At 36.1% G+C, this 15,597-nt stretch overlaps 1 protein-coding gene across 5 annotated transcripts in view; it reads left to right on the top strand.

The window, feature by feature from the left end:
* The window catches only part of SEC24B (SEC24 homolog B, COPII component), a 99,153-nt gene that overhangs the window by 45,391 nt on the left and 38,165 nt on the right, over positions 1-15,597 (top strand). For all 5 annotated transcript variants that reach the window (XM_086704427.1, XM_086704424.1, XM_086704423.1 and 2 more), the window contains one exon: positions 13,424-13,504. In XM_086704427.1, the coding sequence (XP_086560553.1) occupies positions 13,424-13,504 (81 nt within the window). The remainder of the gene's footprint in view (positions 1-13,423; positions 13,505-15,597) is intronic.

Raw genomic sequence — 15,597 nt, 5'->3', positions numbered from 1 at the left:
CTTTGGCTCAGGTCATGATCTCACAGTTCGTGAGTTCAAGCCCCACGTCGGAGTCTGTGCTGACAGCTCGGAGCCTGGAGCCTGCTTCAGCTTCTGTGTTTCCCTCTCTGTGTCCATCCCGGCTTGTGGTCTGTCTCTCTCTGTCTCTCAAAAATAAGTGTTTAAAAAAAATTTTTTTTTTAAAAAAAGAGGATTGACTATATTCAAATACTGGTTAAAAAAATATTCAGATCATTATGCACAATTCGAGGAAGGGTAAAAAATAGAGGGTTACAGTGGGGAGTAATTTTTTTTTACCTTAAATATATAAAATACCCATCTATCTTTTTGGATTTTTAGTAATGTTTAATTTTTAAATAATTTTCTAAAATTTCAGCCTTATAGAAACATTGGTAAGAAGAGGAAAAGAAATTCCTATATACACTTAGATAAACCATTTTGCCCTACTTACTTCATAATTCCACATTTTTTCCTGCATTGTTTGAAAGTAAGTTGGAGATATCATATAGTTCCTTATTATAGGAACAATGTCTTACATAACACAATGCAGTTATCAGGATATTAAACACTGGTGCAATATCAGCTACACAGCCCATAGTCACATCTCAACAGTTGTCTCAGTAAGATCGTTTATAGCTATTTTCATGGTCCAGGATCCAATTCAGGGTCATCCATCGAGTTTTGTTGCCATTTCTATTTAGACTCTTACCATCTGAGATAGTCCGTTAACCTTTCTTTTTCTTGACTATGACAATTTTGAAGAATATAGGCTAGTTGTTTTGTAGAATGTACCTCACTTTGGGTTTATCTGATGTATCCTTGTGATTAGATTCAAATCATGTATTTAGGCAGGATTACCACTAAAGTAATGTGTTCTTAGTGCATTCTCTCCAAGGCACATGATGTCGATTTGTTTCCATATTGATGGTGTTAACTTTGATCACTTGATTAAAATGGTGTCTTCCAGGTTTTTCCACAGTAAAGTTACTTCTTTTTCCTCTTGGAGTTAATAAATAATTTGTGGGGAGAGGTGCTGGAGTGGCTCAGTCAGTGAAGCATCTGACTCTTGGTTTCAGCTCAGGTCACGATCTCAGGGTTTCGTGAGTTCAAGCCCCACATCAAGCTCTGTGCTGGCAGCCGGAAGCCTGCCTGAGATTATCTCTCTCCCTCTCTCTTTCTACCCCTTCCCACTTGCGCTATCTTGGTCTCTCTCAAAATAAATAAACTTAAAAAAATTTTTTTTGGCAGGGGCACCTGGGTGGCTCAGTCGGTTGAGTCTCCGACTTCATCTCGGGTCACGATCTTATGGTCAGTGAGTTCAAGCCCTGTGTCGGGCTCTGTGCCGACAGCTCAGAGCCTGGAGCCTGCTTCAGATTCTGTGACTCCTCTCTCTGCCCCTCCCCCCATTCATGCTCTATCTGTCTCTGTCTCAAAAATAAACATTAAAAAAATTTTTAATAATTTCTGGGGAGATTTTTTGATAGCATGTAATGCCCTATTCTTTACTATAAACTTTCGCTCAGTTTAAGTATTCATTGCTGATTTTCTAATTCCAACATTCCTTCAATATTTATGAGCCAAGGTTTCACTGTAAAGGAGAACTTTTTCTTCTCCCTTGTTGACTTCTTTGGGTTCATATTGATTCATGGATTCTTACTTTATTCACTAGGTAATAATCTATTACAAACATTGGTTATTTTGACAGCACCTTATCCTAGTTTTGGCCCAGTGACAGCTCCTTCAAACTGTCTTTTAAAAATGTTTCCATGGGGTCACCTGGGTGGCTCATTCGGTTAAGCATCTGTCTTTGGCTCAGGTCATGATCTCACGGTTCGTGAGTTCAAGCCCCACGTTGAGCTCTGCTGACACCTCGGAGCCTGGAGTCTGCTTCGGATTCTGTCCCCCTTCTCTCTGCCTCTCCCCTGCTCATGCGCACACACTCTCATGCGCGCTCTCGCTCGCTCTCTCTGTGTCTCTCCCCCTCACTCTTTCTCAGAAATAAACATTAAACAAACAAACAAACAAACAAACAAATAAATAAATAAATAAATAAATAAAGATATTCCCATGAAGGCCACCTGGGTGTCTCAGTCGATTAAGCATCTGACTTTGACTCAGGTCATGAACTGACAGCCTGTGGGTTCCAGCCCCGCATTGGGCTCTGTGGGAACAACTCAGAGTGTGGAGCCTGATTCAGATTCTGTGTCTCCTTCTCTTTCTCTCTGCCCCTCCCACACTTGTGCTCTATCTCTCTCTCAAAAATAAATATTAAAAAAAATTTTTTTTTAATGTTTCCATGAGTCTTTAAGCATATATTTTAAGCACATTGAGGTCTCAGTAAGATGTTCCTAGCTCATCTTACATTGCTTCAACCATGGACTGAGCTTTTTCTGCAAATAGTCCTATTTTGTTTAGTGGAAAAGGGTATTTTAATGAAACCAAGATCTGATTGTAGTGTGTGGATATTGCTACTAAATGGATTATTGTTCCCAGGCCCTGAATTATTACTATTTAATGTATATATTATTCAGATCCTCTCATCCTTATTTTGCACATTTCAAAAATGTGTTATTTTGTATAATGTTGTCAGCCTAAATTACTCTCATTTAAAAAAAATCTTTTTAATTCCAGTATAGTTAACTAAATTACTCTCATTTTTATTCTGCTTGCAATTAAGTGCAGTTGTTGAAACTTCTGTTTCCTTAGACTGAAAAAAATTGGGAAATCAAAAAGATTAAGCATTTATGGTTTTTCTCCAATTACCTTATCTTGTTTAACTATTTTTTTTCTTGAGTATATTACAGATTTAAAATTCTGAGTTCTTTTTTTTTAAAGGTTTTATATAAATTCCAGTCAGTTAACATACAGCATAATATTAGTTTCAGGTGTACAATAGTGATTCAGCACGTCTGTACATCACCCTGTGCTCATCACAGCAAATGCACTTTTTAATCCCCATCACTTACTTCACCCATCTTCTCACCCACCTCCCTTCTGGTAACTGTCAGTTTGTTCTCTATAGTTGAGTGTGTTTCTTGGTGTTTGCCCCTTTCCCCCTTTTCTTCCTCTTTGCTCATTTGTTTTCTTTCTTAAATTCCACATATGAGTGAAATCATACGGTATTTGTCTTCTTTCTCTGGTTGACTTACTTCACTTAACATAATATTCCAGCTCCATCCACAGCCTTGCAAATGGCAACATTTCACTCTTTTTTATGGCTGAGGAATATTCCATTGTAGATATTCACATACCACATCTTTATCCATTCATCAATTGATAGTTGGCGCTATTTCCATAATTCGGCTATTGTAGATGATGCTGCTATAAATATCGGGGTGCATGTATCCTTTTGAATTAGTATTTTTGTATTCTTTGGGTAAATACCTAGTAGTGTAATTGCTGGATCTTAGGGTCGTTCTGGTTCTAACTTTTTGAGGAACCTCCATACTGTTTTCCAGAGTGGCCACACCAGAAAAATTTCTGAGTTCTTAACTCATGGCATTTAAACTATAATAATACCTAACATTTTTGAGCACTTACTGTATGCCAGTGCCGGCACTGAAGAGCTAATACGTCTCCCTGGGGTTTTGTGTCAGTTTTTCTAGATTCAAATCCTGACTTTGACCCTTCCTAGATTTGTGACAAGTTTCTTAAACTCATTGAGTCTCAGTTCGTTCTTCTGTAAAATGGGAATAACAATACTAATGAGATTACATATGGTTATTTTAAGGGTTGAAGGTTTTCTTTGTAAAGAGCCTAGAACACTATCTGGCAAATGGTAAGGACTCAAAAAGATTAATTGTCATTGCTAACATTGAGATGATGTTTGTTTGTTTGTTTTTAGATAGTGAGTGGGGGAGGGGCAGAGAGAGGGAGAGAATCCCAAGCAGTCCCCATTCTGTCAGCACAGAGCCCAACATGGGGATCCAACTCACAAACTGCGAGATCATGACCTGAGCCAAGATCAGGAGTTGGATGTTTGACCAACGGAGCCACCCAGGCGCCCTAAGATTATATTTTTATTTCAGTTTATTCTTCTCCACAATCCTGTAAGGCAGAGATAATTGGCTTCATTTTACAAATGAGTTGACTATGATCTGAACAAGCTAAGTAACATTTGTCTCTGGTCCAACAACTACTAAGCAGCAGAGTGGGGAGTCAAACCAAGGCCTCTTTGTCTACACGAAGGTGTGAAAAAGAAAAGGAAAAGAGTCTCTGTCTCCTAGTGAGAACACAAAGCACTGGAGTAGGAAGGAACTAAAGGGCATGTGGCAGTAGTCACTACTCTATTACTTACATATTATCTTCCTCCTGTGCCTTTTTTTTTTTATTATGGAACAAAATAATAAGACTATACCATGGACAGTTTTACTAGAATCCTGGTGTTCTCAATCCATGGTTTGTTTAAAAAGTCATATGTTTGTTGATTGCAAATTAAAGACATGTTTTGAGTAGGAAAGAAAGCAGTCAAGGAAAAATTTGCTTTTTTTTCTTAAAGATTTTATTTTTAAGTAGTCTCTGACACCCAACATGGGGCTGGAACTTAGAACCCTGAGGTCAAGAGTCACATGTTCTGCCAACTGAGCCAGCCGGGCACCCCAGAGATCTTAGCTTTTAAATGAATTTTAGGGGCACCTGGGGACAGGGGCACTCAGTCAGTTGAGCATCTGACTCTTGATTTCTGCTCAGGCCATATTTTAGGGTCTTGGGATCAAGCCCCACGTTGGGGTCCGTGCTAAGAATGGAGCCTGCTTAAGATTTTCTTTCTTGATAAAATTTAAATGAATGAATGAATTTTAGTTTTATTTTTTTAAATCTCAGTTGCAACAATTTTTTCCTATGTAAAGAGGTAAAAGACAGTGGTTCAAGTTGTTGTGGGGATTACATATAAGTATCTATAATAAAGAGATTTGGAGTGCTCTACTTTTTAAGCATTTCAGTGGTATTCATTCCTTATATTCATAAGATTTTTGTGTGTTTTGTTCACATGGAATTGTTCTCCGATTTTGAAAAAATTTATCAAAGAACAACAAAATATTAATGGGCAGGTTTGGAAATCAGTAAAATTCCTCTTTATGGTAAAAGAAACTACTTGTTTAGCTTTTCACTTATTAAAGCTTATGGTTTTCTTGACAACAAGGTTACACAACAGTCCAGTACAGGAATGTTTTTTTTTAACTTTCGATTTTAAAGGAAAACTTTTATTTCAGTTTCAATCTTACATTTACAATCTAATTATATTTTCTAAATGACATGCTATAGGTAGACTTTCTTTTAAAAATTTTCTCACAAAATACACACTAGAAAACTACAATAAGATTTTTACTAGGGGCAGTCATATTTTGTTAGAAGCTCCTAAAAGTTCAGAATTGTTGGAGAATAAACTTTAAAGGAAGCTTGAACAACTAGCAAGCTGTCAGGTTCCCACATGGTTTTATCTTAAATTCTTCTCTTTAGTTTATTTGGTCTCAGGTATTGACTCCTTTAGTTGTTAGTGCTAGAGTGGACCTTCTGTTAGTTTTAGGTACTGTACTGCAGACAGATACTGTCAGACTTGTAATAGTAAGGGATAACAACTTGAAAGTGGGAGTGAAAGGGAATAGCAATGGAATAAAAATGGAGAAGTGAAATAATGTCAAAGAGGGAAGTAACGCAAAGACTAATTCAGACTTTAGGCTGTGCTCAGCCCTGTTCCCTGAAAAGCACTGTCAGTTAATCTTCTGTTACCTGCTATACAAACTCTCAGTCACCTTTCCTCTAGGGAATTTTCAGGTTAGGAAATGGCCAGAGAACAACACGAAGCTTTCTTACATGGCTCTGGGAATGTGACAGCTTGGTGCTACATTTTGTAAGTGCTATTGGAATAAAACTTTTGATTTTTCATAATGAGTTTTAAGGTCACAGTTCTTGTTTGACTTTCACACAAGCTAATAGTAATTATTCAGTGCTAGGTGCTGCATCAGAGTTAATGATATGTTTATGGTTTGCCTTGGGAATTGTAAAAGATAATGTCGTATTTTGACACAGAATGAGTTAAAGTCGACGCCTATAGATAACAAGACCTTATTGGCCTACTTAGGTCTCACTTCCAAAGAGAATTTTTCTTTTTGTTTATTCAAGTATGTAATACAGTATTATTAACTATAGTACTATAGCTGTACATTAGATTTCTAACCATATTCATCTTATAACTAGAAGTATGTACTCTTTGACCAATATCTCCCCCCTTTTCCCACCCCTGAAGAGAATCCTTAAAAGGTTCAAATCTGTCTTTCCCTTTATTTGATGTACTATTTTATTATTTTAACAAGTAAATATCTTTTAGCTGAATTCAATACATATGGAACGGATTTTTTAAATTTTATAAATTGAACACATGTCCTGGGTCTCTGAAGGATATAAAAGGATATTCATGCCACAAGAAAAGTATTTGAGGGTTTTCAGTATTCGTATACATTTTTTTTAATGTGGTACCTGTTACCTGAATAATTAGCTTGTAAACATCCTGTACATAGATATATGATTGCTATAGATGTAAACTCCCAACTTTCTGTAAGGTGAGAAGCAGAATATTAGGGGTTCAGTGGGAGGAAATTTGGTACCAGCATCTAGAGTTAAAATTTTAAAGGTACTTTCAAATAGAAATAGTATTCAAGTAGTAATTAGATATCTAGGCTAGCCCCAAATATGATTAAGTGCAATACTAAACATTTGAAAATGCTTTATTTTTTTCCCCAGCCAGCAAATGTATAGTATTTAGTCAATAATATAGAGTATGTGGTATATAAGTGTCTGCAAACTGGACCTATGTAATGTTTAAGAATGTGGACAAGTCCCAAAGCTATTCGTTTAACTAAAGCTAGCTTGTACCCAGAAAGCAGTATTTTGCTTGGTATTATGGTTCCAGAGATTAAGACAGCAACATAGCCTCCTCCTCAAATATGATAGGAAAGCATATATGATTACAATATATCTTGAAAAGTACATTAATTAGGAGTTGAAAAAATGTCCCACCATAGGAGTAGAAATGATTTTCCATGCACGTATCAGAAAGGTTTTATGGAGGATTTGAAATTTGAAGGATGAGTAGGAATTTGCCATGTGGAAGAACAGAATCTAGGCTAGTGAACCAATATATACGGTGTATAAATGCCAGGAAAGATGGTGTGTTGGGTGCAGAATGAGATCAGTGTGATTGCATCATAAGGTAAAAGAGAAAATGGTATAGGAATAGGAGAGAAATAGAGGTGAAGAGAGCAGGTGGGAGCCACATTTTGTAGTTCCTATTTTGATAAAAGGTACTTAGACTTTATTCTGTAAGATGGTAGGAGAATTGTGAAGGTGCTTTTAAGCATGTTCAGAATGTCAACTTGTAAGTTACATAATGTACCTCTTTAAAAAAAAAAATGCTGCTTTGACTTGTTCTGGTAGTGATGGCATGACCTAAGTAGAATTGATCTAAACATTAAATTTTAGAAAAGTTTGAGTCTTTTAGAAAAGTTGAGTTTGATTTATCCAGATAAACTTTTATCATTGATGAACTTTTTTATCAATGATAAACTTTTATCATTGCTTTGCTATTTCAACAAGTTCAAAATAGAGATTTGCATTGGTTCTTTTCTTCTGAAAGTGAATTTTATTTTTATTTTTTTTTTTTTTTTTAATTTTTTTTTCAACGTTTATTTATTTTTGGGACAGAGAGAGACAGAGCATGAACGGGGGAGAGGCAGAGAGAGAGGGAGACACAGAATCGGAAACAGGCTCCAGGCTCTGAGCCATCAGCCCAGAGCCTGACGCGGGGCTCGAACTCATGGACCACGAGATCGTGACCTGGCTGAAGTCGGACGCTTAACCGACTGCGCCACCCAGGCGCCCCTGAAAGTGAATTTTAAAGTTTATTTATTTGTTTTGAGAGAGAGTGAGCAAAGGAGAGGCAGAGAAAGAAAGAATCCCAAGCAGGCTCTGCGTTACACGCTGAGCCTGACGTAGGGCTTGATCTCAAAATGGTGAGGCCATGACCTGAGCTGAAATCAAGAGTCAGATGCTTAACTGACTGAGCCACCCAGACACCCCTGAAAGTGAATTTTAAAGTAAACTAGCAGGTTTCAAATTTTTCAATAAATAAAACAGTATTTGTACAAAATTAATACTTTAAAGTTTGTAGATATAGCATTATTATTAAAATTGGCCAAATTTTTAAGCATTAATATTTGATTTGGCATGAAGGAAGATAAGCAGCATAAGTAGTATGTTCCTTAAAGTAATTTGATACGTGTAAGCAATCTTACCTTTCAACCTAATTTTTTTTCAAGAATAATTACTTCTTGATATTTATAAAAGTTTTTCTTGATCAGAGAGAATGCTATGGTATTTTTTTTAACAACAGCTTTATTGAAATACCATAAAATTCACTCATTTAAATTGTACTATTTGGCAGTTTTATATTAACAAAGTTCTGCAACCATTGCTATGTAATACCAAAACATTTTTATCACCCCCAAATAGAAACTTTCTGCCTTTTAGCAGTCACTTCCTGTTCTTAATTCTTATATGTACACACACACACACACACACACGCTTACAGCTCTGGGCAACCACTAATCTACTTTTTGTGTCTAGATTTTTCTATTCTAATATTTCATATAAATAGATTATTTAATATGTGGATTTTTGTGACTGGCTTCTTTCTCTTTAAGGCATGATGTTTTCGGGGTTCATCCATGTTGTTGCACGTATCAATACTTCATTCCTTTTTATTGCTGAATAATATTTAATTGTGTAGATACATCCCATTTTGTTTATTCATTCACAAGCTGATGGACTTTTGGGTTTCCACTTTTTAGCCATATGAATAATGCTGCTGTTAACATTCATGTGCAGCTTTTTGTGGAGGTGTGTGTTCTCATTTCTCATAAGTGGAATTGCCAAGTCATAAGGTAGCTCTGTTTAACCTTCTAGAAACTGTCAAGGTGTTTTCCAAAATGACCGTGCCGTTTTCCAGTCTCATGAAGTTTTCAGTGTCTGCACATTCTTGCCAAAACTTGGGATTATCTGTCTTTTCAATTATAGCCATCCTGGTGGATATGAAGTGGCATCTCATTGTTACTCTGATTCTCATTTCCTTAGTGGCTGATGATGTTGAGCATCATTTCATGTATTTATTGGCTCTTTATCTTCTTTGGAGAAATCTCTTTTTAAGCCCTTTACCCATTTTTAATTTGGTTGTCTTTTTATTGTTGAGTTATAAGAATTCTTTTTATATTCTGGATACTAGACCCTCATCAGATGTATGATTTGCAAATATATTCTCCCATTCTGGGGGTTGTCTCTTTTTTTTTCCCCCATGGTATTGTTTGGAGCCCAAAAGTTTTTAAGTTGATAAAATCCAATTTATTTTTTTCTTTTTGTTGCTTGTGGCTTTAATGCCATATTTAAGAATCCTTTGCCAATCCAAGGTCATGAAGATTTACTCCTGTACTCTTAAGAGTTGTAGTGCTTACATTTAGGTCTGTGATCCATTTGGAGTTAATTTTAGTGTAAGGTGTAAGGATGGGATGAAAGTCATGTAACATGAAATTAACCATTTTAAAGTGTATCATTCAGTGTCAGTAGTATAACCGCCTCTATCTGATTCTAGCGTTTTGGTTGCTGTGCAGTCACCACTTCTATCTAGTTCTAACTTTGTGAAGGTACTGAATGGATAGAACTAAACTTTCATCCTACCAAAAGGAAAATCTTTTCATCAAGTAGTAACTTCCCAATTTTCACTTCTCTCAGCCCCTGGCAGCTGGTCTACTTTGTATCTCTGGAGACTTAACCCATTCTGGATATTTTTTATAAATAGAATCATATAATTGTGACCTTTTGTGTCTCACTTCTTTCATTTAGCATGTTTTCAAGGATCATTCACACTGTAGCATGTATCAGTACTTTATTCCTTTGTATAGCTGAAAAATATCCCAGCCATTTTGTTTATCCATTCATCTGTTGATGAATATTTAAGTTTTGGTGTCTTGCGGAGGGGAGGGGTGGATTTACTAAACAAAGATTTTATTTTATTATCGAAGAATAGTTAACATACAATGTTATATTAGTTTTAGATGTGCAGCATAGTGATTTGACAATTCTGTACATTACTCAGTGCTCATTGCAATAAATGTAGTCACTGTGTGTCACCATACAGTGTTATTACAGTATTATTGATTATATTCCCTATGTTGTATTTTCATCGCCATGACTGATTTTATTTTGTAACTGGAAGTTTGTACCTCTTAATCACTTTCACCTATCTTACCCATACCCCTACCTGCCTCCCCTCTGGCAACCACCAGTTTGTTCTTTGTAGTTAAGAGTCTGTTTTCTTGGGGCGCCTGGGTGGCTCAGTAGGTTAAGCGTCCGACTTCAGCCCAGGTCACGATCTCACGGTTTGTGAGTTCGAGCCCCACATCGGGCTCTGTGCTGACAGCTCAGAGCCTGGAGCCTGCTTCGGATTGTGTGTCTCCCTCTCTCTCTGTTCCTCCCCTGCTCATGCACTCTCACTCTCTCTCTCAAAAATAAATAAACATTAAAAAAATTTTTTAAAGTGTTTTCTTGTTTATTTGTTCACTTGTTTTCTAGATTCTACATCTAAGTAGAATCATATGCCGTTTATTCTCTGATTTATTTTACTTAGCATAATACCCTCTAGATCCATCCATGTTATAGCACATGGCAAGATGTCATTCTTTTTTATGACTGACTAATATTCTTGTGCGTGTGCGTGTGAGTGTGTGTGTGTATGTATGTGGTGACATCTTCTTTACCCATTCATCTATCAGTGGACATTTGGGTTGCTTCTGTATCTTGGCTATTATAAATAATGCTGCAGTGAACATAGGGGTGCATATATCTTTTCAAATTAGCTTTTTGGTTTTGGGGGGTAAATACCCAGTAGTGGAATTTTTGGATTGTATGGTATTTTGGGTTTTTTTTTTTGAAGAACCTCCATACTGTTTTCCATACTGGCTGTACCAATTTACATTCCCACCAACAGTGCGTGAGGGTTATGTCTCCTTCACATCCTGACCAACACCTTTTTTTTTTTTTTTAATGTTTATTTTTGAGAGAGAAACAAAGACAGAGCATGAGCAGGGAAGGGGCAGAGAGAGAGGGAGACACAGAATCTGAAGCAGACTCCAGGCTCTGAGCTGTCAGCACAGAGCCCCACATAGGCTTGAACTCAAGAACCGCAAGATCATGACCTGAGCCGAAGTCAGAGGCCCAACCGACTGAGCCACCCAAGTGCCCCTGACCAACACTTTTTGTTTCTTGTGTTTTTGATACTAGCTAGTCATTCTGACTAGTATGAGGTGATATCTCATTGTGGTTTTGATATGCATTTCCCAGCTGATTAGTGATGTTGAGCGTCTTTTCATGTGTCTGTTAGCCATCGGTATGTCTTCTCTGGAAAAAATGCCTATTCCAGACCTCTGCCCATTTTTTAATCAGACTGTTTTTGATGTTGAGTTTTTATGAGTCCTTTATATAATATTAGCCCTTTACCAGATATAGGATATACAAATATCTTTTCCATTCAATAGTTTGCCTTTTTGTTTTGTTAATGGTTTCCTTTGCTATGTGAAAGCTTTTTATTTTGATGTAGTCCCAGTAGTTTATTTTTCCTTTGTTTCCCTTGCCTGAGGAAACATATCCATAAATAAATTGCTAAGGCCACTGTCTAAGAGATTACTGCCTGCATTTTTAATTTAGGAGTTTGATGATTTCGGGTCTCACATTTAGATCTTTAATCCATTTTAAGTTTATTTTTGTGTATGGTGTAAGAAAGTGGTCCAGTTTCATTCTTTTGCATGTAGCTGTCCACTTCTCCCAGCACCATTTATTAAGATGTATATTCTTGGTTTTTTGGTCATAGATTCATGGGTCCTATAAGCATGGGTTTATTTCTGAGCTCTCTACCCAGTTGCATACATCCGTGTGTCTGTTTTTGTGCCAATACCGTACTATTTTTATCAGTATAGCTTTGTAATATATCTTGAAACCTGGGATTGTGATACCTCCAGGCCTGTTCTTCTTTCTTAAGATTGTTTTGGCTATTTGATGTCTTCTGTGGTTCCATAGATATTTTCAGATTGTTTGTTCTAGTTCTGTGAAAATGCCATTGGTATTTTGAAAGGGATTGCACTGAATATTGCTTTGGGTACTGGTGTATTGTTTTTTAATGTTTTACTTTCAAACTTTTCAAAAGGACCTTATATATCAGCATTCTTTTTTAGTTGTATATTTACAAACACAAAGAACAAAAGGAAGAGCCATCATTTCCCATTCTTAATTAAGAATGACACATATATGCATCCATTTTCTATTTATCACAAAGCATTTAGTAAACATTAGTATCTTCTACCTATTACTTATTTTATAGCCCTTATATTTTCTCAGTTCATATTCACCATCTCATTTAAGCCTCACAGAAACATTAAGAAGCACACATGTAGGGCATTTTTTAAATTGTTCCCATTTTGCAGAAGAGAGTATTAGTACTGACAATTGTCACTTACCCTAAGTTATATAGCAAGTAAAGAACAGAGTCTAAGTAACTTCAGTCTTTTGCCTCTAAATCATGTTTTTTGCTGATAATAAAATGTTCCTTTGCAAAAAGCTTTAGCCATTATGCCCTGAGTCAGTATACCTAATTCTCATGGCACCTAAAATTATTCAATGAAAGATAATTATGCATACCTGTTCTTTTTATATCGCAGTTGAAAATTAACCTAAAATGCAGTTTAAACCCCCGTTGTAATATTGGTGGTAAGAACTAGGGATCACCTCTCTACCAGATATTTGTCTTAGAGTGAAAGAGCCCAAGATCTCTAATACAAGAGAGGGACCATGTGAATTTTCAGTTTTATTCATCAGTATATACTCTTGCATATCGCCCTACGATAACTGTAGGCTCAGAATATTTATTGAGTGGATGAATGAAATAAATATATTGTTTATTTTATCCATGTGACCTATCACTAAGTCTCATAAATTGCCACTGATGGTTCCTGTTAATCTCACAGATTTTTATTCTCCAATCTGGAGATATATAAACTAAGGCATAGAAATGCTTGGTAACATGTGAGGTAACAACCAAGCCATAGACTCCTCTTCTAGGAGGTTCCATACAGCTGTGCTGCCTTATAAAAGTCATTAAAATTGATTAAATTTTGTTCCACTTGTCAGCTCCATATTCTCCCCACTCTTATTAACATAAGTTTATATATGATTTTTAAATATCATGAAACATCAGTCACTTTTAGCGTTTACTAGACTCAGGAATTTTCCTAGTTCGGCAAAACATCCTTTTCAACATTGCCAAAGGCTGCTTGCTCTAAGATACATTGTCCCATTAAACTTAGTAGATGTTTTGGTTTCCTTTCAGGTGTTGACAGCTCTTCTACCACAAGCAGTGCTTCTCCAGTGCCCAACAGTTACGACGCCCTGGAAGGAGGCAGCTACCCAGGTAGTTTATTTTGTGCTTATTTGATGCTTACTGAAAACATTACTGACCATCAGTTGTTTCCAGACATCAACATATATTACACATAATTAGCGGGCTATGTTTTTAACAGAACAACGAGACATTTTCTCATACTCTCAGCCCTAATTTAGTAGTTTTAATGGTCCTATAACAACTACAAGTGTTGTTTCTGGGAGGCCTAAGAAAATTTATTATTTTATTTTTGTTATGCTCTTTATCTTTTTCCTCTTTCTACAAGTCTTTTAATACTTTAAGTATTAAAGTATTAAATGCTAAGTAACTTTTAATACTAAGTAATTTTCCTCTTCCCTTTTTTATGCTAATAACTTCTTAAGTAAATTTTATATTTCTGTTCTCATGCTTAGGTCCTTGAATTCCTTCCAACTAGCCTCTGAATATAAATAGTCTTTGACTCTTTACTCCCCCTATGGCTCCTGGCTGCCTCCACCAGGTAAATAGATTAACCACTTGGGGCTAGATTTTGGAGGCATTACTTTTAACCATATCTAGAAATAACTTTGGTCATTACAAAGGAATAGGAGTGGTGGATGGTTTTTTAAAAAATGCAAGCATAGGTTTTATAATTATTAGTCATTTCATTATAATGTCTTGTATTGTGAAATTCCTTTTCTGTCTGTCTCTTACATCACATCTGACTTCTCTCTTTCTCACTTTTTCTAATGATTTGAAACATTAGGACTAACAGGACAAGTAATTTTGCTCTTTTCTTTACTTCTTACCACTTTGTAATAATCCAAGATGGAGCTTAATTTAAGTTGGAGCATGCTGGACTTAACATACTATCTTGCTATCACTATCCTACAGATTGGTAGAAAACTTTCATCTTCTCAGCTTAATATAGAGTTCCTTTTTAGTATTTCCAGAATACTCCAGTAAGCTACTCCGTCTTTTGTGAGTAGGGATTTTTTTTTTTCCCTAGGCATGCACATGTGTCTAAGAAATTATGGACCATTCCAAAAACATTCACCATTATCAAAATATTTTAAAAGAGTAAATTTGCTCACTATAAGGCGAATACTATATGTAGGATCACTATATTGTATACTTGAAACTAATATAACACTGTATATTAACTATACTGGAATTTTTTTTAACTTTCTATTTAAAAAAAATTTTAAGATGAGTAACTAATATTTCATAAGCTTCAAATTAACCTAAAAAAATTAACCTGATTATGAAATGCCAAATGTGGTTTAATAAAAGGTCATGGCCTTGGAGTTTGACTTTGCTTTGTCTGTCTATATTCATTTCCTCAACAATTTTTTTTTTTTTTTAATTTTAATGTTTATTTTGAGAGAGCGAGAGAGAGCGCGTGCAAATGCGGGGAGAGGCAGAGAGAAAGATGAGACAGAATCCCAAGCAGGCTCCGTACTGTCAGCACAGAGCCTGACTCATGGCTTGATCCTACAAACCATGAGATCATGACCCAATCTCTGAGCCACCCAGGACTGACTGAGCCACTGGCTGAGCCACTGACTGAGCCACCCAGGCACCCCTTTTATTAACCAGTCTTAATCTTATTATGAACTGTGCTTTGACATAAGTGGGTGAACTTGGGCAAGTTTTCTAGCTGTTTATACTGCACCAAAATTAAAGATGTGAACATTTGTAAGAAAATGTATTGAAAATACTGTATGTCATATACTAGGATAGATCTTAGTACTATAGAAATATATAGTTTTACCTCCTCCCTTTCCTAAAGAAGAGAAGTCTTAGACCTCCATGTTTAGGAATCCAGTTTTTTATTTCTTAGGCTGATGACTGTTACCATGTTAAGAGACCGTTCTACTTATTTTCCCTGTGAGGAAGGATAAGCAGGACATGACACTACATAAATGCTCTTGTTCTATTAAGAAATCCGGGAGGTTACCAGAAAGCCAGTAAGCCAGCCCTTGCCTCATTAGCACAAGACGATAGAAGAATATCTAGGAACATATCTTCAAAATGCAAGCCAAGAGATACTGTCAGTAGAAAGATAAGAGTCTTCAAGAGTCTTCAAAGAAAAAATATTATTAAATCACATGCTTTTAAGAGCATATTTTTTGCAGAATCTG

Source organism: Puma concolor, chromosome B1 (genome assembly GCF_028749965.1).
Source record: "Puma concolor isolate L17-30 chromosome B1, mPumCon1.1.hap2, whole genome shotgun sequence".
Classification (NCBI taxonomy): domain Eukaryota; kingdom Metazoa; phylum Chordata; class Mammalia; order Carnivora; family Felidae; genus Puma; species Puma concolor.
Note: the sequence above shows the minus strand (reverse complement) of the source record. Positions and strands in the feature narration are given on the sequence as shown.